The sequence below is a fragment of the Nilaparvata lugens genome, chromosome 9 (genome assembly GCF_014356525.2).
Source record: "Nilaparvata lugens isolate BPH chromosome 9, ASM1435652v1, whole genome shotgun sequence".
Taxonomy (NCBI): Eukaryota; Metazoa; Arthropoda; class Insecta; order Hemiptera; family Delphacidae; genus Nilaparvata; species Nilaparvata lugens.
Window position 1 is genome coordinate 44,750,462 of NC_052512.1, and position 24,593 is coordinate 44,775,054.

The 24,593-nt window shown below is 35.4% G+C and overlaps 2 protein-coding genes across 3 annotated transcripts in view; one reads left to right on the top strand and one right to left on the bottom strand.

Annotated features, from left to right (window-relative positions):
- Positions 1–24,593, top strand: part of LOC111063758 (dmX-like protein 2) — a 478,861-nt gene that overhangs the window by 286,681 nt on the left and 167,587 nt on the right. The gene's annotated exons all lie outside the window — the stretch shown is intronic.
- LOC111059413 (alpha-tocopherol transfer protein-like) overlaps positions 1–24,593 on the bottom strand; it is a 38,274-nt gene that overhangs the window by 7,032 nt on the left and 6,649 nt on the right. For both annotated transcript variants that reach the window (XM_039435958.1, XM_039435959.1), the window contains 3 exons: positions 10,312–10,465; positions 8,778–8,934; positions 6,609–6,861 (listed from right to left, as the gene is read on the bottom strand). In XM_039435958.1, the coding sequence (XP_039291892.1) occupies positions 6,609–6,861; positions 8,778–8,934; positions 10,312–10,450 (549 nt within the window). In that variant the 5' untranslated portion in view covers positions 10,451–10,465. The remainder of the gene's footprint in view (positions 1–6,608; positions 6,862–8,777; positions 8,935–10,311; positions 10,466–24,593) is intronic.

Consider the following 24,593-nt stretch of genomic DNA (forward strand, 5'->3'; position numbering starts at 1 on the left):
AGCTATGTGACGCTGGTAGTCTCTCATACTGTGCCCTTCTTACACTCTTACACTCCCAACAACACACTAATAATAGACAGTAGTCGACAGTAATCGGAGAAGAAATTTGCAACATAATAAATGATTCACTATGAAGAGATAGCAGATCCAGTGTGTATCCAGCTTTATTGTCCTGTCACCAGCTGGCTCAGATCTTTGGTAGACTTGAGATGCGCGCGAACTTTAGCGTCGGATCAATTTTCATAACGGCAAAGAAAGTTGTGTGAGTGTGCCACGTCAGATTTTTTCAATCGTTCTGTATTTTGTTTTTGTTGATCCTAGCTATTGATAGCATATGGAGGCACACCATTCAGCCGCTATCCTTGACTTTGAAACTCCTGAGAGGCCATAATACCTTTGTCCGAGTACGTTTGACAATTGAAAAAATAATTTCAATTATTTCTGAGAAACTTTCTCGCTTTCACCACCTACTTATCTTTTGAAACAAAAAAGTTTCTAGCAACTCGGTAATTTCATGTTCTCTACTCGAAATGTTTCGACATTGACGAACATAATCATTAATTAAAAAATAACTATAGGTCGGATAAAAATGATCCAAACACCAATAGAAAGGAGAAATTCTCCCCGTTAATTTGATATAAAATTATTACGCATTACGACGTCACATGATTCTGTGAGAAGTGATATTCAAAAGAAAAACAAATCTTCGCGATGTTTCCAATATTATCATAAAATTTAAATTTCCTTTCAATCCTTCAACCCTGAAACTTTTTTAGAACTACTAGGATATCGTTCCAAATACTTTTTTTTCCAAATTGACCCTCCTTCTGAGTAACCCCATAGACACCCCCCCAACCTAAATTTTTAAATTAATATTAATCATGTGTTTTAACCAGCGAGGGAAACCGGGAAAAACGTGAAATATGCGAAAAATGTACGGGAATTGTACGGGAATTTTCTGAGCCTGATTCAGTGGACACCCTGATAACGGTCCTTTATCATGGGATATCACCAAACATGATACATTATCACCACAAATGATACAGTATCATCTCAACTTGATACACAACACCATAATTTGATACAGAACTTTCAAACATTGGATGATTTCTACAAACCATGGCATATCTTCTTATGCTATCTTTTCTATATGGTATCACCATAAATGTTACAGTATCACCACAATATGATACAGTATCATCTCAACTTGATACACAACACTATAATCTGATACAAAACTTCCAAACTTTGAATGAATTCTACAAACCATGGCATATCTTCTTATGCTGTCTTTTCCCTATGGTATCACCATAAATGATACAGTATCACCACACTATGATACAGTATCATCTCAACTTGATACACCATAAATGATATAACATAAACTACTTATACCATGGGATTTAATATTCTCATAATATAATTCCTCTATGTTAATATTTAATTATTGTAAAGGTTTATTTATGTGATGATTTACTTAGTAGAGAGATAAATACTGTCAAAACATTTTAAAATCGGCATAATAGTCTCAAAGCAATAAACACTACCAACATTGAGATATATTGAATGAAAAAGACTAAGAAATTTTCAAAAACCACAGATTTATTGATACTTAGAAAGACCGGTTTCGGTTATTACACCATTGTCGATCTCTGATAAACAAGTATTGTTTAGTAGAGTATTGACAAGTGGAGTTTATCAGCGATTGACAATGGAGTAATAACCGAAACCGGTCTTTCTAAGTATCAATAAATCTGTGGCTTTTGACAATTTCTTAGTCTTTTTCATTCAATATGAATAATTACCACAATATCAATTTCAATATCAAAAATTGAAATATATTATCAGAGACAAATGATCTAGACAAATAATAAATATTTAAATATCGTTACTCTATAACTAGTAGTTCTGTGAACAGTAGACCTCGTCCAGTTATAAACCACAGTCTCCTCTAATACTGTCCATCAGAGTAAATTCTGTCCTGTCCTGTCGTGTCGGCGAGATATCGGTCTATAAACGACTGATGACTGTTTGGGTTGTTGTATTGTAAATATTGTAAATGCTAATAATTTGATGTGAACAGCTATGCTACTATCATCAAAAGCTTACCGAGTTGAAAGCAGTGAAAAGTCGGGAGAAAATACTATGCTACTTCAAGTTATCAATTGCATGCCTCACTGCATCCAATTAATACAGCCCAATTAATAATAAAAGCCCACACAACAGCTGTGTTTTTACTTTCCTTGCCCTATTACCATAGGTAAGGAAAGTATTGCTTTCCGAAAAAAATTAAGCTACCCCAATTTCTGAATTTCTATACATTTTAAGGTCCCCTGAGTCCAAAAAAGTGTGTGTGTGTGTGTGTGTGTGTGTGTGTGTGTGTGTGTGTGTGTGTGTGTGTGTGTGTGTGTGTGTGTATGAGTGTATGTGCGTCTGTGTACGCGATATCTCATCTCCCAATTATCGGAATGACTTGAAATTTGGAACTCAAGGTCCTTACACTATAAGGATCCGACATGAACAATTTCGATCAAATGCGATTCAAGATGGCGGCTAAAATGGCGAAAATGTTGTCAAATACAGGGTTTTTCGCGATTTTCTCGAAAACGGCTCCAACGATTTTGATCAAATTTATACCTAAAATTGTCATCGATAAGCTCTATCAACTGCCATAAGTCCCATATCTGTAAGAATATCAGGAGCTCCACCCCATTTTTTCAAAGTTCGATTGTAGATCCCCAATTATCAGGCTTCAGATACAATTTAAACAAAAAATTTCAAGTGGAAAAGATTGAGCATGAGAATCTCTACAATTAATGTTCAGTAACATTTTCACCTAAAATTAAAAATAAGCTCGAAATTTGAGAAAATGTGATTATTCAATTGCAAACCGTTGGCAACTGTTGATCCTATCAAATCGTTCACTATGAAGAGATAGCAGATTGGATCTCGTGTGTATCCAGCGTTATTGACCTGTCACCAGCTGGCTCAGATCTTTAACTTGAGATGCGCGTTCACACTAGCGTCAGGTGATCAATTTTCATAACGGCAAGGAAAGTTGTGTGAGTGCGCCACACCAGATTTTTAATAAGTTGCATTGAGATATTCTCATCTACAAGTACCTGATTGAAACTATAGACCTTATGTAAATACAGCAATAGACTGGCTTCTCCACACATCTGTGTAATCACTTGTAAGCTGATTTATGATGAATAATTCTATAGTCTGATAATTACTCTAATATTGGCGTATGAATGAGGCTCCTTTTCCTTTTATATTATCCTTGAAATGCAAAATTTCCAAAAACCTTGTATATACGTCGACGCGAAATTTAAAAAGGAACATACCTGTCAAATTTCATAAAAATCTATTGCTGCGTTTCGCCGTAAATGCGCAACATAAAACATTTAAAAATAAATAAAGAGAAATGGAAAACAGTCGACTTGAATATTAGACCTCACTTCGCTTGGTCAAATATGAACACAGCTGTTGTGTTGACTATTAATTGCATGCAGTGAGGCATGCAATTGATAGCTTGAAGTAGCATAGTATTTTCTCCCGACTTTTCTCTGCTTTCAACTCGGTAAGCTTTTGATGTAGTATCATAGAGCTGTTTACATCAAATTATTAGCATTGTCCATACAACAACCCAAACAGCCATTAGTTGTTTATACACCGATATCTCGCCGACACGACAGGACAGGACAGAATTTACTCTGATTGACAGTATTAGAGGAGACTGTGGTTTTATAACTTCGCGAGGTTCACTGTTCACAGAACTACTAGTTAAATATCGTTACTCTACAATATTATGTAACCTGATATATTATTTCCATGTACTTGAATATCTTTGAAATTATAATCTTCACCACAATTATTACGACTTGAGAAACAGGTTATCTGCTAGAAATAGTATATTTTCGCACCTAGAGCAGAAAATGAGATTTTTCCAGCTCGAAATCGGTTTTCAAGTCCGAGGCCGTAGGCCGAGGACTAGAAAAGATTGAGAGCTGGAAAAACATTTTTGCCCGTGGTGCGAACGATATTTTTCGCCACACTACAGGTATTGCTGACAAAATAAATAAAGAATACAAAATAAAGAATACTCGTTTAGCTATCGTACCTATCTCTTGATTTTAGTGGTAGAAGATTTGCAGTCAGGATTTCAGATTCTTTTAAAATTTCACTTGGAATACCACAGTCATCTTCAAGCATTTTTGAAAATTCGGAATGCACTAATCAACAATAAATAATTGAATAAAACTGGTTGCGAAGCGAATTAGTTTGATTCGAAACTGGAACTAAAATCATGGCGACTTCAGCTTATTATGAAAGTGGACACTCGCCCGATCTAGCGGATGACTTATTAATAATAATTAGCGCGTTGTTTCCAGCCATAAGCGGCTGGAAAGAGACAACTTTCTGGCCTAGACCGGAAAAGAAACCCTTTTCTGACGTCGTCTGCAAACAAGGTCTTTCAGATCTACGTAGGGACTGGAAAACAGCTGCTTTCTGTGCAGTGTGGCGAAAAAAGAATGAATGAAAAAATTGACTTGAATGTCTGTGTGACTAGAACTTGTTTGGAATTATCTAGAGAGCAAATGCGTGATTTGAAATAGTTGTTAAATTAGCGTACGCTATAATTTTGTATTTAAGTTGTGGCCTCATTTTTCTCCTTTACGTTTTTAATTCTGTGGAAAAGATAGAACGACATTGTTGTTCTCTTCATAGTGAGGTCCACGTTTCAAAGGCGGTGGTAAAGATAGGGAGGCATTGTTGTCAACCGACACGGGGAGAGCAAATGAGTGATTTGAAAAAAGTTGTAAAATTAGCGTCCGCTATAATTTTGTGTGTTAAGTTGTGGCCTCAATTTCCTTCTAAAGTGTTATTTACGTTTTTAATTCTGTGGAAAAGATAGATAGGCATTGTTGTCACTTCACACTCATCTAAAGCCTTGTCTCACCAATCGCCAGAAACATTTTGATGAAGAAAACATGAGGAGAAGAAGAAGACAAGAAAATGAAAAGAAGAAGAAGTAGACGAGAATGATGATGAAGATGAAGAAGAAGAAGAAGAAGAAGAAGAAGAAGAGAAAAAAGAAGAAGAAGGAGAAAAGCGAGGAGGAGGAGGGCAGAAAGAGGTGATGGAGAAGAATGAGACCGATGAGGAGGAGGAAGAGAAGAAGTGGGAGAGAAAAAGGAGCGTGAGAATAGAGTGATGAAGGAAGTGAAAAAGAGCGATTTGGAGGAGGAGGAGGAGATGATACCGCAATATGATACAGTATCATCTCAACTTGATACACAACTTCATAACTTGATACAAAAAATCCCAACTTTGAATGAATTCTACAAACCATGGCTTATCTTCTTGTGCTATGTTTTCTATTTATCACCATAAATGATACAGTATCACCACAATGTGATACACTATCGCCACACTATGATACAGTATCATCTCAACTTGATACATGAATTCTACAAACCATGGCATATCTTCTTGTGCTATTTTTTCTCTTTATCATCATAAATGATACAGTGTCACCACAATATGATACACCACCGCCACGCTATGATACAGTATCATCTCAACTTGATACATGAATTCTACAAACCATGGCATACCTTCTTGTGCTATCTTTTCTCTTTTATCACCATAAATGATACAGTATCACCACAATATGATACTCTACCGCCACACTATGATACAGTATCATCTCAACTTGATACACAACTTCATAATTTGATACAAAACTTCCCAACTTTGAATGAATTCTACAAACTATGGCATATCTTCTTGTGCTATTTTTTCTCTTTATCACCATAAATGATACAGTATCACCACAATGTGATACACTAACACCACACTATGATACAGTATCATCTTAACTTGATACACAACACCATAATTTGAAACAATACTCCCCAACTTTGAATGAATTCTACAAACAATGGCATATCCTCTTCTGCTATCTTTTCCCTTTATCACCTTAAATGATACAGTATCACCACAATATGATACTGTATCACCACAATATGATACAGTATCACCACAATATGATACAGTATCATCTCAACTTGATACACAACACCATAATTTGATACAAAACTTCTAAACTTTGATGAATGTTACCTGTACATAGCTGAGGAAGCTCTTGAAAGTCCTGAGCAGTAATCAAAAGGAAACTCCCTTGCACAATATGATACACTATCACCTTATTATGATACAGTATCATCTCAACTTGATACAAAACTTCCCAACTTTGATGAATGTTTCCTGTACATAGCTGAGGAAGCTCTTGAAAGTCCTGAGCAGTTGACAAAAGGAAACTCCCTTGCACAATTTGATACACTATCACCTTACAATGATACAGTATCATCTCAACTCGATACACAACACCATAATTTGATACAAAACTTCCCAACTTTGAATGAATGTTACCTGTACATAGCTGAGGAGCAAGCTCTTGACAGTCCTGAGCAGATGCCAAAAGGAAAAAACTCCCTTGCACAATTTGATACACTATCACCTTACTATGATACAGTATCATCTCAACTCGATACACAACACCATAATTTGATACAAAACTTCCCAACTTTGATGAATGTTACCTGTACATAGCTGAGGAAACTCTTGACTGTCCTCAGTTTGACCTTGAGCAGATGCCGGAAGGAAGCTCCCTTGCAGTCCATAACAACGACTATCCCCTTGCATAGACCATGCTGCACCAACTCTGTTTCCCCCACCATTAGGAACATTTTGCAAGCATCGCAGAAATCGTAGAGCGTCGGTTCGCAGTCGTGCACTCCTGCGTAGAACACCTTGTAACCATCTGCTGTTAGACCTGGCAGTATGTAGTATTCCCTGACGAAACACAAAAAATCATTCATTTATTCACTAGCAGGATTTTGAGGTTGAGTGGTAGAGACGACTTAAAAAGTCCTAACTCCGCCCAATAAAGAATTTTCACTTTCCTTGCCCTATTAGGCTAGCTTCACACGCTTTCGGTTTCATTCGGTTCGGTACGTGTTCGGTTCGGTTCGGTTCGTTACCGAAAACGAATGAGGCTTTCATACATATCAGGTTTTAATTCGTACGGTTCCAATTAGGTATTTTCTTCTCAAACACAGCTGTGTCTGGATTTTCAGCTTCTGTTAAATTGTGATATGTTATTTCTTGAACAACAAAATTTTAAAATTAATTAAAAATTGTGAATTATTTGAATAGTTTCTTTTTAATTTTGTTAATTTTTTGATGTTCAGAGAGATGATTTTTTTGAATTGAAAATTTGTTCTTGTTTTGACCCATGGTATATAAACTTCATGTCTTCTCTCCATTGATGAAATCATGTGATATTCGTGGAAAAATAAAAAAAAAGAATAAAAATTCTCCCTGAGTTTTAATTTATATCTTTCATATTTTTTTAGCAAACTATTCATTGAGAAAGAAATGTTCCTGTGAACTAACAGAAATGAATTGACCATATGATTTTGACTTGGAAAATTTTGAAACAGATAATCACGATATCAGTTTAAAATAAAAGCAAAAAAGGCAAGCGTGTGTAAAAGACTTTGTTTTTTCCCGTTTCCCTAGCAACGAATTCGAATATGATGAAACCTATTCGTGTCGAGGGGGCGTTCGGTGCTATGCGGTTGATATTCGGTACCGAATTCAAACCGAATCATGGTTTCACACTTATCGGAATTTGCCGAAAACGAAACGAACCGAATGAATGTGAAACTAGCCTTACTATAGGTAACGAAAGTATTGCTTTCCGAAAAAAATTAAGGTACCCCAATTTCTAAATTTCTATACGTTTCAAGGTCCCCTGAGTCCAAAAAAGTGGTTTTTGGGTATTGTGTGTGTGTGTGTGTGTGTGTGTGTGTGTGTATGAGTGTATATGCGTCTGTGTACACGATATCCTTTGTAACTTTGTTGAGTTTCTGCATGTTAATAACAAAGGCTGATCTTTGAATATTCTAGAGGCTTTAGAAATAACAAGAGTAATTAAGGGAAATCCCCAGTATAGTTTAAATGACCAGATTAATTTCAACCAGTACAACACTACGAATTTAGTTTTATCATAAACATGTAAGCATACATTAGTCAATAGTTTTTCCATTTACATATTTATTTTATTATCTTTCACATTTGTTTTCTTGGTTCTTATTTTGTACTACAAAGTAAATTTTATTATCATGGCGATTCTGTTGCTTAAGCCGCCATTTTGTCACACCGTTGAGGGGGAGGAGACTGTCTAGCTAGGCCAATGGCAGGCGTTCATGCCCTCGACCAATAGCAGTACTCGCCTACTAGTATAAATTCTGCTGCTCTTGTATTTAGTTTTAGTTCATCAGAGATTGACCGAAACCGGTCTTTCTAATTATCAATAAATCAGTGTTTTTTTGACAATTTCTTAGTCTTTTTCATTCAATATGAATAATTACCACAATATCAACCTCTCAACTACACAAAAAGTGAAAGATGATCTGGCAACAGAGAAAAGCGAGAAAGAGCATTTGCTCTGGTTTTATTCATATGGGCCATTGACTGTGCAATCTTGTTAAAAACAATCAATTATATTCTATAAGTCAAGTAAATGTATGCTCCAATGTTCAAATAATACATTATTCGCCATAATCGAAATTTCATATTTTGTAAATGATTATATTTATACATTGTTGAAAGACGATCTGGCAACAGGGCAAAGCAAGAAAGAGATAGCGCGTTCTGCTGTGTTGAATGATAGACAAGGATAGCAATACCATTTCATTACTCACGTTAAATCCCATACAGTTTGCAAAGGCGCAGATAGTGGATCCCTGTTTTCAAATAACTCAGGAGCCTGTTCTCTAAGTTTCAAATTGATGTCCATGTATTTCATGGCCAGGTCCCTCTCAAAATTGCTACAGTTAAGGAACCAGGAGAATAGAACGTCTGTAAAACAAAATAAAGTGAATTAAAACTATGAAATTTAATCAAATGTTACAATAGTTATTTGTGCAACTAGTGCGCAAAGTGACAGTTTGCTGCACCGAAAGAAACGTTTACGCCCGAGCCGTAGGCGAGGGCGGAATGGTTTCTTGAGTGCAGCAGAAGAACTTTGCGCACGTATTTCACATTAAGTTTTTCCTACAGTTACCATTGAATATGAAAAGTGGGTAATTATGGGTAAAATTGCCTGAAATGCATCAAATGTTTTTCTGTGTAATTTTATTATTGATAAAAACCTTAATCCTAAAATCCTGAAGTCCTCGTTGTCCTTGGTTATAATATATAATGAATAATAATTAGCGCGTTGTGCTTGGTTGCACCTCTGCTCACTATAGCAGCCACAGCAGTCACTGTTACCAACTTCATTTTGATTTTGCTGCACTGTTGCTCCATATAACCTACTAAGTATTTTGCGTTGCCATGTTGCAAATCTGGAGTGCAGAAAAATTTTTCCCGCACTAGAGCGGAAAAGTGATTCTTTGCGTTCTGTAATCAGTGCAGCAATGGCCACTTTTCAACGTAACTGTAGGAAAAATATAATAGCTTGTCTTGAATACAAAACAGAGTAAATGAAAATTACGAAATCATTTTATCAATCTCAAATCCTTCTCAAATTGCTTCAGTTAGGAAACAAGCTAATAGAAATTGAATGAAAAAGACTAAGAAATTGTCAAAAAACCACAGATTTATTGATAATTTAAACTTTAACAGAGATTGACAATGGTGTAATAACCGAAACCGGTCTTTCTTTAATACAAAACAAAGTAGATTGAAATTACAAAATCATTTAATCCATCTCAAATCCATCTCAGAATTTCTTCAGTTAGGAAACAAGCTAATAGAAAGTCTGTAAAACAAAACAATGATAATTAAACTAGGTAACAAAATTAGAAATTTACAAAAAAGTATAATAGCACGTCTTTAATACAAAACAAAGTAGATTACAATTGCAAAATCATTTTATTTTTCATTTAATAAATTTCAAATCCTTCTCAAATTGCTACAGTTGAGGAAACAAGAGAATAGAACATCTGTAATACAAAATAAAGTAAATTAAATTTTGAAAATTAGAAATTATAATCAGAAGTTGAAAAATATAATAGCACATCTGTAATACAAACAAAGGTCCGGCTGCACAAAAGCCGGTTAAATTTTAACCGTGATTAATTTTACGAGAACCAATCAGAGGAGGTTTTTTTGATAAGACGGCTTCTCTGATTGGTTCTCGATAGTTTTAATGACTAATTAGTCGATGAAAATTGATGTTAAGTGACCAGATGAAAATCTATTTTCAGTGTATAAAATAGGAAAATACTTTACCAGGTACATTTTTGGGGTAGGATGGTATCTCATTGACTCTACGTCTCAGATCCTCTATGTCCTCCAATTTCAGTCGATCAGTTTTCTTCAGTTCCTCTTCTAAAGATATCACATTGTCTGGCGGGGCCATTAATCTCATTTTATTAGCCAGTTTCTGAAAAAATTGAAAGAATTAAAAAGGTTTTGTAACAAAATATGATGTTGTGTATCAAGTTGATACTGTAACATGGTGATACTGTATCAAATTGTGTTGATACTGTAACATAACCTCGGTAAATTAAGAATCTATATGCAAAATTTCAAGTTAATCAGTTGTGTAGTTGAGACGTGATGATGCGTCATTCGTGAATTTCCTATCCCCCACGTGTATAAGCCAGTTCTTTCCTTTATTATATTACTAGCCGTCAGGCTCGCTTCGCTCGCCATATCCGTCTAGCCAGGGGGCTCCGCCCCCTGGACCCCCGACTGGATCGTTCTAGAATGAGATCAGCTTTTCATTTGAGCATTTTTATCATATGTTAGGACGATCCAGTCGGGGGTCCAGACTAAACGGATATGGCGAGCGAAGCAAGCCTGACGGCTAGTAATATAATATTCCCAGGATTGAAGTAGCAGTGCCCAATCAATTTTTCCGCGATAAACGCATTTAAATCTTCAACTTGGTGCCAACCTAACAAAGTCAAACTCAACTTAATGCCAACCTGACAAAATTATTAATTTAGTTGCCAGTTAACAACTGTTTCGAAGAGGTACTCTATCTAGATTATAGTTCTATAGTAACATATGATATGGAAATTTCAATTATAATTAAGAGATAGGGAGAAGAAGAATATACATGCTAAAAGATGAACTTTAAACCCTTAAAATCAACCCTTAGAGTTAAAATATTGCCAAAAGATTTCTTAGTGCGCCTCTAAAGGGCCAACTGAACATACCTACCAAATTTGAACGTTTTTGGTCCGGTAGATTTTTAGTTATGCGAGTGAGTGAGTGAGTGAGTCAGTCAGTCAGTCAGTGAGTGAGTGCCATTTCGCTTTTATATATATAGATAGATAGAATTTTACAATTATCAACAATTAATACCAGATCAGATATGACGGGATGACCCTGTACAGAAGGCAGTGGAAAAGGAGAGTGGCAACTTTGTCGTCTTATCATTTCTACTTACTTTATAACATGATCCACTATAGAAGGCAGTGGTATCTCTTCCTCGATTTGCTCTGTTGCCAGATCGTCTTCCAACAATGTAGAATTAATAATTAATCAACAATCATAAAAGAGAATCGACAACAATGTCGTCCTATTATTGCCACTATAATCCGACTATGGAACGTTAAGAATTTTGATAGAAAAAATAAGTTGAATAGTTTCTTGGGTCGGATTTAAGTGTTTGAACAGGTGTTTAAATTTTAATTATTCTCAACTCCGAATTTAATTGTTCTTAATTTTTTTGTTATACTCAGTTTGTTCTTGTATTGTTCAGTGTTGTGTGTATGAATTTGTTTAACGATTTTCTCGAGTGAAACTATTTAAAAAATACTGATATCTTGACATCCATAATATAATAGAGGAAAGAACTGGCTTATACAGGTAGGGGATAGGAAATTCACGAATGACGCATCATCACGTCTCAACTACTCAACTGGTTAAGTTGACATTTTGCATTATAGATCCTTAATTGACCGAGGATGGTTATAGGCCTTTTTTTTGAAATTCGATGTTCATCAATTTCGGAAAAAATGTCACGTTTTTTGAAAAAATGTCATGTTTTTGGAAAAAATGTCACGGTTTTTGAAAAAAATGTAACGTTTTTTGGAAAAAATGTAACGTTTTTTTTTGAAAAAATGTAACGTTTTTTGGAAAAAATGTCATTTTTAACTCTAAAAGGTCTCAGTTTGTCAAGTTTTTAATTAGATCCATGCGAAGCACGGGTTACTTGCTAGTAAGATTATAAAAAAATTAGAAGACTAATTTCTTTCAATGATTTATTAATTATTTATATGCTGTGAAATTATTTAAAGAATTATGAAATCTCGACATATGATTTTAAAACGTAGAAGATTTATTTCATTCAATAATTTTGATTACTATAGTGAGGTCCACGTTATAATGGCAGTGTTTGATTAGAATGGTGTTGCTATCCTTGTCTATCATTCAACAGACCGGATAGCGCTATCTCTTTCTCGCTTTGCTCCGTTGCCAGATCGGCTTTTAACCATGTAGAATTTATTGATAACAAAATAGTTCATCTCAACTATGAAAATTCATTATGAAACTATTAAAAAATATAATTTCTTGCTTAATAAAATATAATTGATTATTCTGAACGAGAATGAACAATTAATCAATAAACCTGTATCAGCTACCGTCTATAGAAGGCATTGTCAAGACAGAGATCGGCAGTGCTATCTCTTCCTCGATTTGCTCTGTTGCCAGATCGTCTTCTAACAATGTAGAATTAATAATTAATCAACAAAATATTTCATCGAAATTATTGAAAAAACTAATTTCCTACTTAATAAAATATAATTGATTATTTTAAACGAGAATGAACAGTTAATATTACTTCAATAAACCTGTATCAGCTACCGTCTATAGAAGGCATTGACAAGACAGAGGATCGGCAACGGTGTTCTGCTATCTTTCATCACTGCCGTTATAACGTGGACCTCACTATAGCAGGCAACCCGTGCTTCGCATGGCTCTAATCACAAACCTGACAAAATGGATTGTTTTTATTTCTACATTATTGGAAAACGATCTGTCAAAGTTGAGGAGTTTAAAAAGGATAGTGCTATCTGCTTTGTGGAATGATAGACAAGGATAGCAACACCAATGTTAATAAAAAATACTGCCATTATAATGTGGACCTCAACTATAATAATATATTATAGTAATATATTACGTACATGAAATCATTGAGATGTTTTTCTTGATAAGACGTTTATTCACGGTTTATTACACTCTTTTGCTTCCTGTTTTTTCTATCTATTTTTCTCTCTCGTTCCCTCTCTCTCTTTCTCTCTCTTCCTCTCTCTCGGTCCCTTCCTCTTTCTCTCATTGTATCTCATATCTCTCTCTATATTGTAGCATACTTGAATTTAGAACTCGAATCCAATCTCTGTATCATTCTCTCTCTCTTTCTTCCTCACTCTCTCTCTCTCTCTCTCTCTCTCTCTCTCTCTTTCCGTATTGCTCTTCCTAACATTTTAAAACAAGTTGAGTTTAACTTGATATCCTTGACTTCAGTTAATAGACACTCAACTTGAACTGAGCTTTTTTCCAATATATCTCTCAGTATGATAATTATACTCAATTTCCTCTCTTATAAAATATTGATACGTTTTTTTTTTAATTGATTCTTTAAAATCTAAGTTCAAGATCGGATTTTGCTAAACTTTTGTTTGAACGGAATTTTCTTAAGCTGATAAAAAAGAGGTAGTCTCTTTGTTAGTGTATCTGACACTAACGGTAGGACATCTTCTATATAATAAGAGAGAGTAATATTTGTTAACTAGTAGTTCTGTGAATAGTGGACCTCACGCAATATTCTCATCCACAAGTACCTGATTGAACTATAGACCTTATGGGAGTACAGCAATAGACTGGCTTCTCCACACATCTGTGTAATCACTTGTTAGCTGATTTATGATGAATAATTCTATAGTCTGATTTTTACTCTAATATTGACGTATGAAGGAGGCTCCTTTTTCCTTTTATATTATCCTTGAAATGCAAAATTTCCAAAAACCTTGTATATACGTTGACGCGCAATTAAAAAAGGAACATACCTGTCAAATTTCATAGAAATCTATTAACGCTTTTCGCCGTAAATGCGCAACATGTAAACATTAAGAGAAATGCAAAACCGTCGACTTGAATCTTAGACCTCACTCCGCTCGGTCAATTAATTCAGTAATTTGTTAATATTTTGTATGAATGAAATTTGATTTGATTTGAGTAGGGTTGTGATTGTTCGCATCAAAACATGTCAACTTGTGGATTGCATACTGGAAATACGGGAATTATTTAGATCTCCAAATTTTGCACATGGGTTCTAAAAATATCAATATCGTGCACGTCGAAGCCCAAATTTCAATGTTCCTTCCAGATTTTACAGAATTAATGCTCAAATTTCGTTCATGGGACTTGATTACTTTTATGTTATTACTAGCCGTCAGGCTCGCTTCGCTCGCCATATCCGTCTAGCCAGGGGGCTCCGCCCCCTGGACCCCCCACTGGATCGTCCGAGAATGAGATTTCATTTGAGCATTTTTATCATATGTTAGAACAATCCAGTCGGGGGTCCAGACTCAACGTCTGGCTAAACGGATATGGCGAGCGAAGCGAGCCTGAGGGCTAGTAATATAATATTCCCAGGATTGAAGTAGCAGTGCCCAATCAATTTTTCTGCGATAAATGCATTTAAATCTTCAACTTGGTGCCAACCTAACAAAGTCAACTCAACTTAATGCCAACCTGACAAAATTATTTATTTAGTTGCCAGTTAACAACTGTTTCGAAGAGGTACTCTATCTAGATTATAGTTCTATAGTAACATATGATATGGAAATTTCAATTATAATTAAGAGATTGGGAGAAGAAGATGCTAAAAGACGAACTTTAAACCCTCAAAAACAACCCTTAGAGTTAAAATATTGCTAAAAGATTTCTTAGTGCGCCTCTTAAGGGCCAACTGAACATACCTACCAAATTTGAACGTTTTTGGTCCGGTAGATTTTTAAATATGCGAGTGAGTGAGTGAGTGAGTGAGTGAGTGAGTGAGTGAGTGAGTGAGTGCCATTTCGCTTTTATATATATATATAGATAGAACTAAAATGTAGAGTGACTACCTCTTAGAAACAGATGGTTAAAATTGGCAACTAAATTAATAATCAGTCCAATTTTGTCAGGTTGGCATCAAGTTGAGGAACGGCCCTATATAAAATTTGTGGTCTGTCACTTTATTACGTTAGCACCAAGTTGAAGAACTTATCTATCTATATATATATATAAAAGCGAAATGGCACTCACTCACTGACTGACTGACTGACTCACTCACTCACTCACTCGCATAACTAGAAATCTACCGGACCAAAAACGTTCAAATTTGGTAGGTATGTTCAGTTGGCCCTTTAGAGGCGCACTAAGAAATCTTTTGGCAATATTTTAACTCTAAGGGTTATTTTTAAGGGTTTAAAGTTCGTCTTTTAGCATGTATATTCTTCTTCTCCCAATCTCTTAATTATAATTGGAATTTCCATATCATATGTTACTATAGAACTATAATCTAGATAGAGTACCTCTTCGAAACAGTTGTTAACTGGCAACTAAATTAATAATTTTGTCAGGTTGGCATTAAGTTGAGTTGACTTTGTTAGGTTGGCACCAAGTTGAAGATTTAAATGCATTTATCGCGGAAAAATTGATTGGGCACTGCTACTTCAATCCTGGGAATATCATATTACTAGCAGTCAGGCTCGATTCGCTCGCCATATCCGTTTAGTCTGGACCCCCGACTGGATTGTCCTAACATATGATAAAAATGCTCAAATGAAAAATGCAGGTGAGCGAAGCGAGCCTGCTTATTTCATTCTTGGACGATCCAGTCGGGGGTCCAGGGGGCGGAGCCCCCTGGTTAGACGTATATGGCGAGCGAAGCGAGCCTTACGGCTAGTACTATAATGAAGGAAAGAGCTGGCTTATACACGTAGGGGATAGGAAATTCACGAATGACGCATCATCACTATGGTATCACCATGAATGATACAGTATCCCCACGATATGATACAGTATCATCTCACCTTGATACACAACATCATCACGTCTCAACTACTCAACTCATTAACTTGACATTTTGCATAATAGATTCTTAATCAACCGAGGATGTTTCTAGGCCTATTTCAAACTTTTCAAGATTCCACTTGGTCTAGTTTTCAGTTTGTCACGTTTCAAAATAGACCTTTACCTGCTAGTAAAGAATAATTTCTCGGAGAGTAAAAATAAGATTTTTCCGACTTTTAAAAACAAAAATGACATAAAAAAGGCGAACAGTCGAATTTAAATCAAGATGGTGGTTAAATAGAGTTAATGACTGATTCCTTCTTCTTCTTCTTCTTCTTCTTCTTCTTCTTCTTCTTCTTCTTCTTCTTCTTCTTCTTCTTCTTCTTCTTCTTCTTCTTCTTCTTCTTCTTCTTCGTCTTCTTCTTCTTCTTCTCCTGTCTTCTTCTTCTTCTCTCTTCTTCTTCTTCTTCTCCTGTCTTCTTCTTCTTCTCCTGTCTTCTTCTTCTTCTTCTGTCTTCTTCTTCTTCTTCTTCTTCTTCTTCTTCTTCTTCTTCTTCTTCTTCTCTTCTTCTTCTTCTTCTTCTTCTTCTTCTTCTTCTTCTTCTTCTTCTTCTTCTTCTCTTCTTCTTCTTCTTCTTCTTCTTCTTCGATTATATGGTCGAATTTACTGGTAGCTTATTCACAATACAACATTTGAACATGTAATTTTCTCGATTACTATTTTTAATCTCCCAGTGAATAGAACTTCCTACAGTGATGTCCACGTTATAATGGCAGTATTTGATTGCAACATTGGTGTTGCTATCCTTGTCTATCATTCGACAAAGCAGATAGCGCTATCCCTTTCCACCTCCACAACGTTGTCTGATCGGTTTTCAACAATGTATGAATGCAGTAATTTAGAAAATATGAAATCTCGATTATGGAAATGTGTTACGTGAACATTGAAACATACTTTTTCTTGACTAATTGACCGAGCGAAGTGAGGTCTAAGATTCAAGTCGACGGTTTGGCATTTCTCTTAATGTTTGAATGTTTATATGTTGCGCATTTACGGAGAAACGCGGTAATAGATTTTCATGAAATTTGACAGGTATGTTCCTTTTTTGATTGCGCGTCGACGTATATACAAGGTTTTTGGAAATTTTGCATTTCAAGGATAATATAAAAGGAAAAAGGAGCCTCCTTCATACGCCAATATTAGAGTAAAAATCAGACTATGGAATTATTCATCATAAATCAGCTGACAAGTGATTACACAGATGTGTGGAGAAGCCAGTCTATTGCTGTATTTCCATAAGGTCTATAGTTTCAATCAGGTACTTGTGGATGCGATTACTGCGTGAGGTCTACTGTTCACAAAACTACTAGAATAAAAAGAAAAAGGAGCCTCCTCCATACGCCAATATTATAGTGAAAATCAGACCATAGAATTATTCATCATAAATCAGCTGACAAGTGATTACACAGATGTGTGGAGAAGCCAGTCTATTGCTGTATTTCCATAAGGTCTATAGTTTCAATCAGGTACTTGTGGATGAGAATACTGCGTGAGGTCTACTGTTCACAGAACTACTAGAATAAAAAGAAAAAGGAGCCTCCTTCATACGCCAATATTATAGTGAAAATCAGACCATAGAATTATTCATCATAAATCAGCTGACAAGTGATTACACAGATGTGTGGAGAAGCCAGTCTATTGCTGTATTTCCATAAGGTCTATAGTTTCAATCAGGTACTTGTGGATGAGAATACTGCGTGAGGTCTACTGTTCACAGAACTACTAGAATAAAAAGAAAAAGGAGCCTCCTTCATACGCCAATATTATAGTGAAAATCAGACCATAGAATTATTCATCATAAATCAGCTGACAAGTGATTACACAGATGTGTGGAGAAGCCAGTCTATTGCTGTATTTCCATAAGGTCTATAGTTTCAATCAGGTACTTGTGGATGCGATTACTGCGTGAGGTCTACTGTTCACAAAACTACTAGAATAAAAAGAAAAAGGAGCCTCCTCCATACGCCAATATTATAGTGAAAATCAGACCATAGATTATTCATCATAAATCAGCTGACAAGTGATTACACAGATGTGTGGAGAAGCCAGTCTATTGCTGTATTTCCATAAGGTCTATAGTTTCAATCAGGTACTTGTGGATGAGAATACTGCGTGAGGTCTACTGTTCACAGAACTACTAGAATAAAAAGAAAAAGGAGCCTCCTCCATACGCCAATATTATAGTGAAAATCAGACCATAGAATTATCATCATAAATCAGCTGACAAGTGATTACACAGATGTGTGGAGAAGCCAGTCTATTGCTGTATTTCCATAAGGTCTATATTTTCAATCAGGTACTTGTGGATGAGAATACTGCGTGAGGTCTACTGTTCACAGAACTACTAGAATAAAAAGAAAAAGGAGCCTCCTCCATACGCCAATATTATAGTGAAAATCAGACTATAGAATTATTCATCATAAATCAGCTGACAAGTGATTACACAGATGTGTGGAGAAGCCAGTCTATTGCTGTATTTCCATAAGGTCTATATTTTCAATCAGGTACTTGTGGATGAGAATACTGCGTGAGGTCTACTGTTCACAGAACTACTAGAATAAAAAGAAAAAGGAGCCTCCTCCATACGCCAATATTATAGTGAAAATCAGACTATAGAATTATTCATCATAAATCAGCTGACAAGTGATTACACAGATGTGTGGAGAAGCCAGTCTATTGCTGTATTTTCATAAGGTCTATAGTTTCAATCAGGTACTTGTGGATGAGAATAATGCGTGAGGTCTACTGTTCACAGAACTACTAGAATAAAAAGAAAAAGGAGCCTCCTTCATACGCCAATATTATAGTGAAAATCAGACCATAGAATTATTCATCATAAATCAGCTGACAAGTGATTACACAGATGTGTGGAGAAGCCAGTCAATTGCTGTATTTTCATAAGGTCTATAGTTTCAATCAGGTACTTGTGGATGAGAATACTGCTTGAGGTCTACTGTTCACAGAACTACTAGTTTTTAAGAAGATTGAACAGTCAATATCACATCAAAAACATACCGGTATCAGCTATCCTCTATAGAAGGAAGTGGTAAGGCAGAGAATCGGCAACGTTGTTCTCTTATCTTTCTCTATTGCCGTTGTAACGTGGACCTCACTATTATTATCAGTACAGTGACAGATCTATTTTGAGTAATTTATGATTTAAATCAAATTCGACCTTAAATAATAATTAATGTTTCATGCTTCAATGCAAATGTCGGGGCACCGAGCTTTGCTCGTTATTTTCATTTATTGATAAACAGAACACAATTCTCTAAAATGATTGTGTTTATATTTCACAGCTGGCTATACGTCAGCTTATGAATTTCGGGGATGCGATATTTTGATTTTTCACAAAATCACTCGCTCACTTTTTACTATCCACAGACGACGAAAGTCTCAGCTGTTTCAGTCAAGGATGAATTTGTTAACTTTTGATAAACCGAACACAATTCTTTAAAATTATTGGGGTAGTACTATCAGGCACAGCCAAAAACTGTTTTTCCCCGAATTTTGATTTATACACTATAAATAGTCCAGAAAGTAGGTTATGTTCCATACACTTGAATTCAGGATCAATTTTCTGTTCAAACATTTGAAAACAAAGAAAAAATGATTAAGATTATATACAAAACAAATTGAATAACAAAATAACACTCACTAATCACTTAAAATTGTCAAATAATGATCAACTTTGAAAATTTTATGATATACTCTAGTTTAGGAGGATTATCATGTCATGTCAACAAATCAGATTATGTTGATCAAATCAATTAAAAATTGTCTAGCTAGATAAAATTTCTCGCTGATTGATTATGATTACACAGCTGGAAATAATTCTGTCTCTCTCCCACACAGGCACACGCATCTTCTGTTATCAAGAGACGACGAAATTATCATCTGTTTCCCAAGGATGAATTATCCTTTTAATGTCGTTCAGCGAGTTTTCCCAGGGATGAGACCTAGTGCAATCGAATTTTCATATCATAAACCTACTATGTTCCCAAATTTTGTGAAAATCGTTAGAGCCGTTTTCGAGATCCGTTGAGCATAAATAACAAGATAAACAGATATACAGCAATTGCTCGCTTAATATAATAGGATTCATTGATAACAGTTAAATAATTCATTCTATAAGTCAATTCATTGAAAAATAAACACTAGTTGACTTCCTTTAATTTGGGTGAATTGGAAAATTTTATTCCATAATATCCGGGATTGAATTGGGAATGATTGACTTTGGACCGGTTGCACGAAACCTTCATGAAAAATGTACTTTTATAATTAATTTGAGATATATTGATCATTATCTACAAGAATCTATACTATAACTTTGCCGTCAGGCTCGCTTCGCTCGCCATATCCGTCTAGCCAGGGGGCTCCGCCCCCTGGACCCCCGACTGTATCGCCCAAGAATGAGATCAGCAGGCTCGCTTCGCTCGCCTGCATTTTTCATTTGAGCATTTTTATCATATGTTAGGACAATCCAGTCGGGGGTCCAGACTAAACGTCTGGCTAAACGGATATGGCAAGCGAAGCGAGCCTGACGGCTAATATAATATTCCCAGGATTGAAGTAGCAGTGCCCAAACAATTTTTCCGCGATAAATGCATTTAAATCTTCAACTTGGTGCCAACCTAACAAAGTCAACTCAACTTAATGGCAACCTGACAAAATTATTAATTTAGTTGCCAGTTAACAACTGTTTCGAAGAGGTACTCTATCTAGATTATAGTTATGTTCTATAGTAACATATGATATGGAATTTTTCAATTATAATTAAGAGATTGGGAGAAGAAGAATATACATGTTAAAAGACGAACTTTAAACCCTCAAAAACAAACCTTAGAGTTGAAATATTGCCAAAAGATTTCTTAGTGCGCCTCTAAAGGGCCAACTGAACATACCTACCAAATTTGAACGTTTTTGGTCCGGTAGATTTTTAGTTATGTGAGTGAGTGAGTCAGTCAGTCAGTCAGTGAGTGAGTGCCATTTCGCTTTTATATATATATAGATAAAGGAAAAAACTTGCTCATACACGTAGGGGATAGGAAATTCACGAATCACGCATCATCACGTCTCAACTACTCAACTGATTAAATTGAAATTTTGCATATAGATTCTTAATTAACCGAGCTTTGTATAGGCCTATTTTCAATTCTTCAAAATTCCATTACGTCAAGTTTTCAGTTTGTCAAGTTTCAAAATAGACCTTGCAGAGCATGGGTTACTATTCAATAATAAACTAGTAGTTCAGTGACCAGTAGACCTCACGCAGTTTTTTCATCCACAAGTATCTGATGTCAACTGTTCTAGTTGATTCACAATATTCACATTTGAATCATAATTTACTCTTAAAAATGTTTTTAATTTTCCTTGCCCTATTAAGGAAAGTATTGCTTTCCGAAAAAAATTAAGGTACCCAAATTTACAAATTTCTATACGTTTCAAGGTCCCCTGAGTTCAAAAAAGTGGTTTTTGGGTATTGGTCTGTATGTGTGTGTGTGTGTGTGTGTGTGTGTGTGTGTGTGTGTGTGTGTGTGGTGTGTGTGTGTGTGTGTGTGTATGAGTGTATGTGCGTCTGTGTACACGATATCTCATCTCCCAATTAACGGAATGACTTGAAATTTGGAACTTAAGGTCCTTACAAAATAAGGATCCGACACGAACAATTTCGATCTGATGATACAAGATGGCGGATAAAATGGTGAAAATGTTGTCAAAAACAGGGTTTCTCGCGATTTTCTCGAAAACGGCTCCAACGATTTTGATCAAATTTAAACCTATAATAGTCATTGATAAGCTCTATCAACTGCCACAAGTCCCATATCTGTAAAAATTTCAGGAGCTCCGCCCCAGCTATGCAAAGTTTGATTTTAGATTTCCAATTATCAGGCTTCAGATACAATTCAAACAAAAAATTCCAAGTGGAAAAGATTGAGCATGAAAATCTCTTCAATTAATGTTAAGCAACATTTTCACCTAGAATTGAAAATAAGCTCGAAATTCGAAAAAAATGTTATTATTTCAATTACAAACTGTTGGAAACTGTTGATTCTATTAAATCATTCACTATGAAGAGATAGCAAACTTCGTGTGTCTCCAGCGTTATTGCCCTGTCACCAGCTGGCTCAAATCTTTGAATAGTAGACTTGAGATGCGCGGGAACACTAGCGTCAGGTGATAAATTTTCATAACGGCAAGGAAAGTTGAGTGAGTGCGCCACACCAGATTTTTTGTTTTCTCTAAGATCAAAAATCTGGTGTGGCGCACTCACACAATTTTCCTTGCCGTTATGAGAATTGATCACCTGACGCTAGTGTTGTCGCGCATCTCAAGTCTACTTATAAACAAAGATCTGAGTCAGCTGGTGACAGGACAATAACGCTGAAGACATACGAGGTCTGCTATCTCTTCATAGTGAATCACTCAATAGAATCAACAGTTACCAACAGTTAGCATTGGATGATCACATTTTCTGGAATTTCGAGCTTATTTTCAATTTTAGGTGAAAATGTTACTGAACATCAATTGTAGAGATTTTCATGCTCAATCTTTTCCACTCGAATTTTTTTTGTTTAAATTGTATCTGAAGCCTGATAATTGGGAATCTAAAATCAAACTTTGCATAGATGGGGCGAAGCTCCAGAAATTTTTTACAGATATGGGACTTGTGACAGTCGATAGAGCTTATCAATTTCTATTTTAGGTATGAATTTGATCAAAATCGTTGGAGCCGTTTTCGAGAAAATCGCGATAAACCCTGTTTTTGACAACATTTTCGCCATTTTAGCCGCCATCTTGAATTGCATTTGATTGAAATTGTTCGTGTCGGATACCTATAGAGTAAGGACCTTAAGTTCTAAATTTCAAGTCATTCCGTTAATTGGGAGAAGAGATATCGTGTACACAGACGCACATACACTCATACACACACACACACACACACACACACACACACAAACACACACACACACATACAGACCAATACCCAAAAACCACTTTTTTGGACTCAGGGGACCTTGAAACGTATAGAAATTTAGAAATTGGGGTACCTTAATTTTTTTCGGAAAGCAATACTTCCCTTTCCTATGGTAATAGGGCAAGGAAAGTAAAAACTCACTTATATTAATAAACTCAGTTCACGTTTGAATTTGTATCTCATATGATAATTTATCCAGTTCCGTGATAATCTTTCCATCTGATAAAAATATTTCTAAATTTTTAAATTAACTTTTTTCAATCAAGAATATTATAATATCTTCAGCATTGTTTTCAATCACCTATTAAATTCGTTTTTCAAATGTGAGAATATTGATACTGATGGGCACGCATCATAAAAAATATTGAAACCCTACCTTATAGAAATAGACACGGCCAGACATCTGTGTAATGCATGCAATGAAATATAATCCACTTGTCAGCTGATTGATTATGAATAATTCTATAGTCTGATTGATCCTATCTTTAAGAGTTTCTTTCCTTTTCATTACTATCCTCAAAATGCAAAATTTCAAAAAACCTTGTGTATACATCGACGCGCAGTTGAAAAAGGAATATTCCTGCCAAATCTCATCGAATTCTATGAACGCGTTTTGGCCGTAATTGCGTTACAGACAGACAAAAGCAAATCGAGTTGAAACCCACTATAGAACAATTTAACTTTTTTTCATGACCACACTATATCTATTATTATTTCAATTACAACCATAATTGTATTTTTTATTAAATTCACTAATTTTTAATAAACTTATTGATTTAAATATAAATGAAAATGAAGTTATTGAAACTTGATGAACTATGAAACATAGACCACCTCATTGCGTTCAGTCAATTAATATCAGATCAGATACACCGGGTTGACTCGAATCATAGGAGGTGGTGGAAAAGGAGAATTGGCAACAACGTGTTCCTATCATTTCCACTTTATAACTTAAATATCCTTTCAGAACCAGTTTGACTGATCAGGAATGCTCGAATTTATACGACTTGGTGCAATTCGAAACCAGTTTTTACCGCGGAATAAATCTTCACCTTATCGATCATTTATAGAATATAATTTTTTCACTTCACACTTTTCTATATTTATGATATGTATATATGTTTATTATGGACTACAAGACCTTGTTCACTAAAGGATGGAAGCTAATTTTGGACACGATGTTTAGTGGGGCTTAAACTTTTTATTTTTTTCGGATTTGGCACTACCTTGGTATGAAGGACGATTAATTTCAAGATTTTTAGCCATTTTTTAGCGTCTCAAACACTGCTTCTGTTTTTAATCAATCCTGGTATTCTAGATATGATATTAATAATTGAAGAGCTCGATTCCAAACGGGCCTAAGTCCATTTTTGTAGAAATCGAGATATCAGCTGATTATTGAACCTTATACATAGACCTTCATTCCTAGCATACTAACTACTCCAAACTATCCTTAGT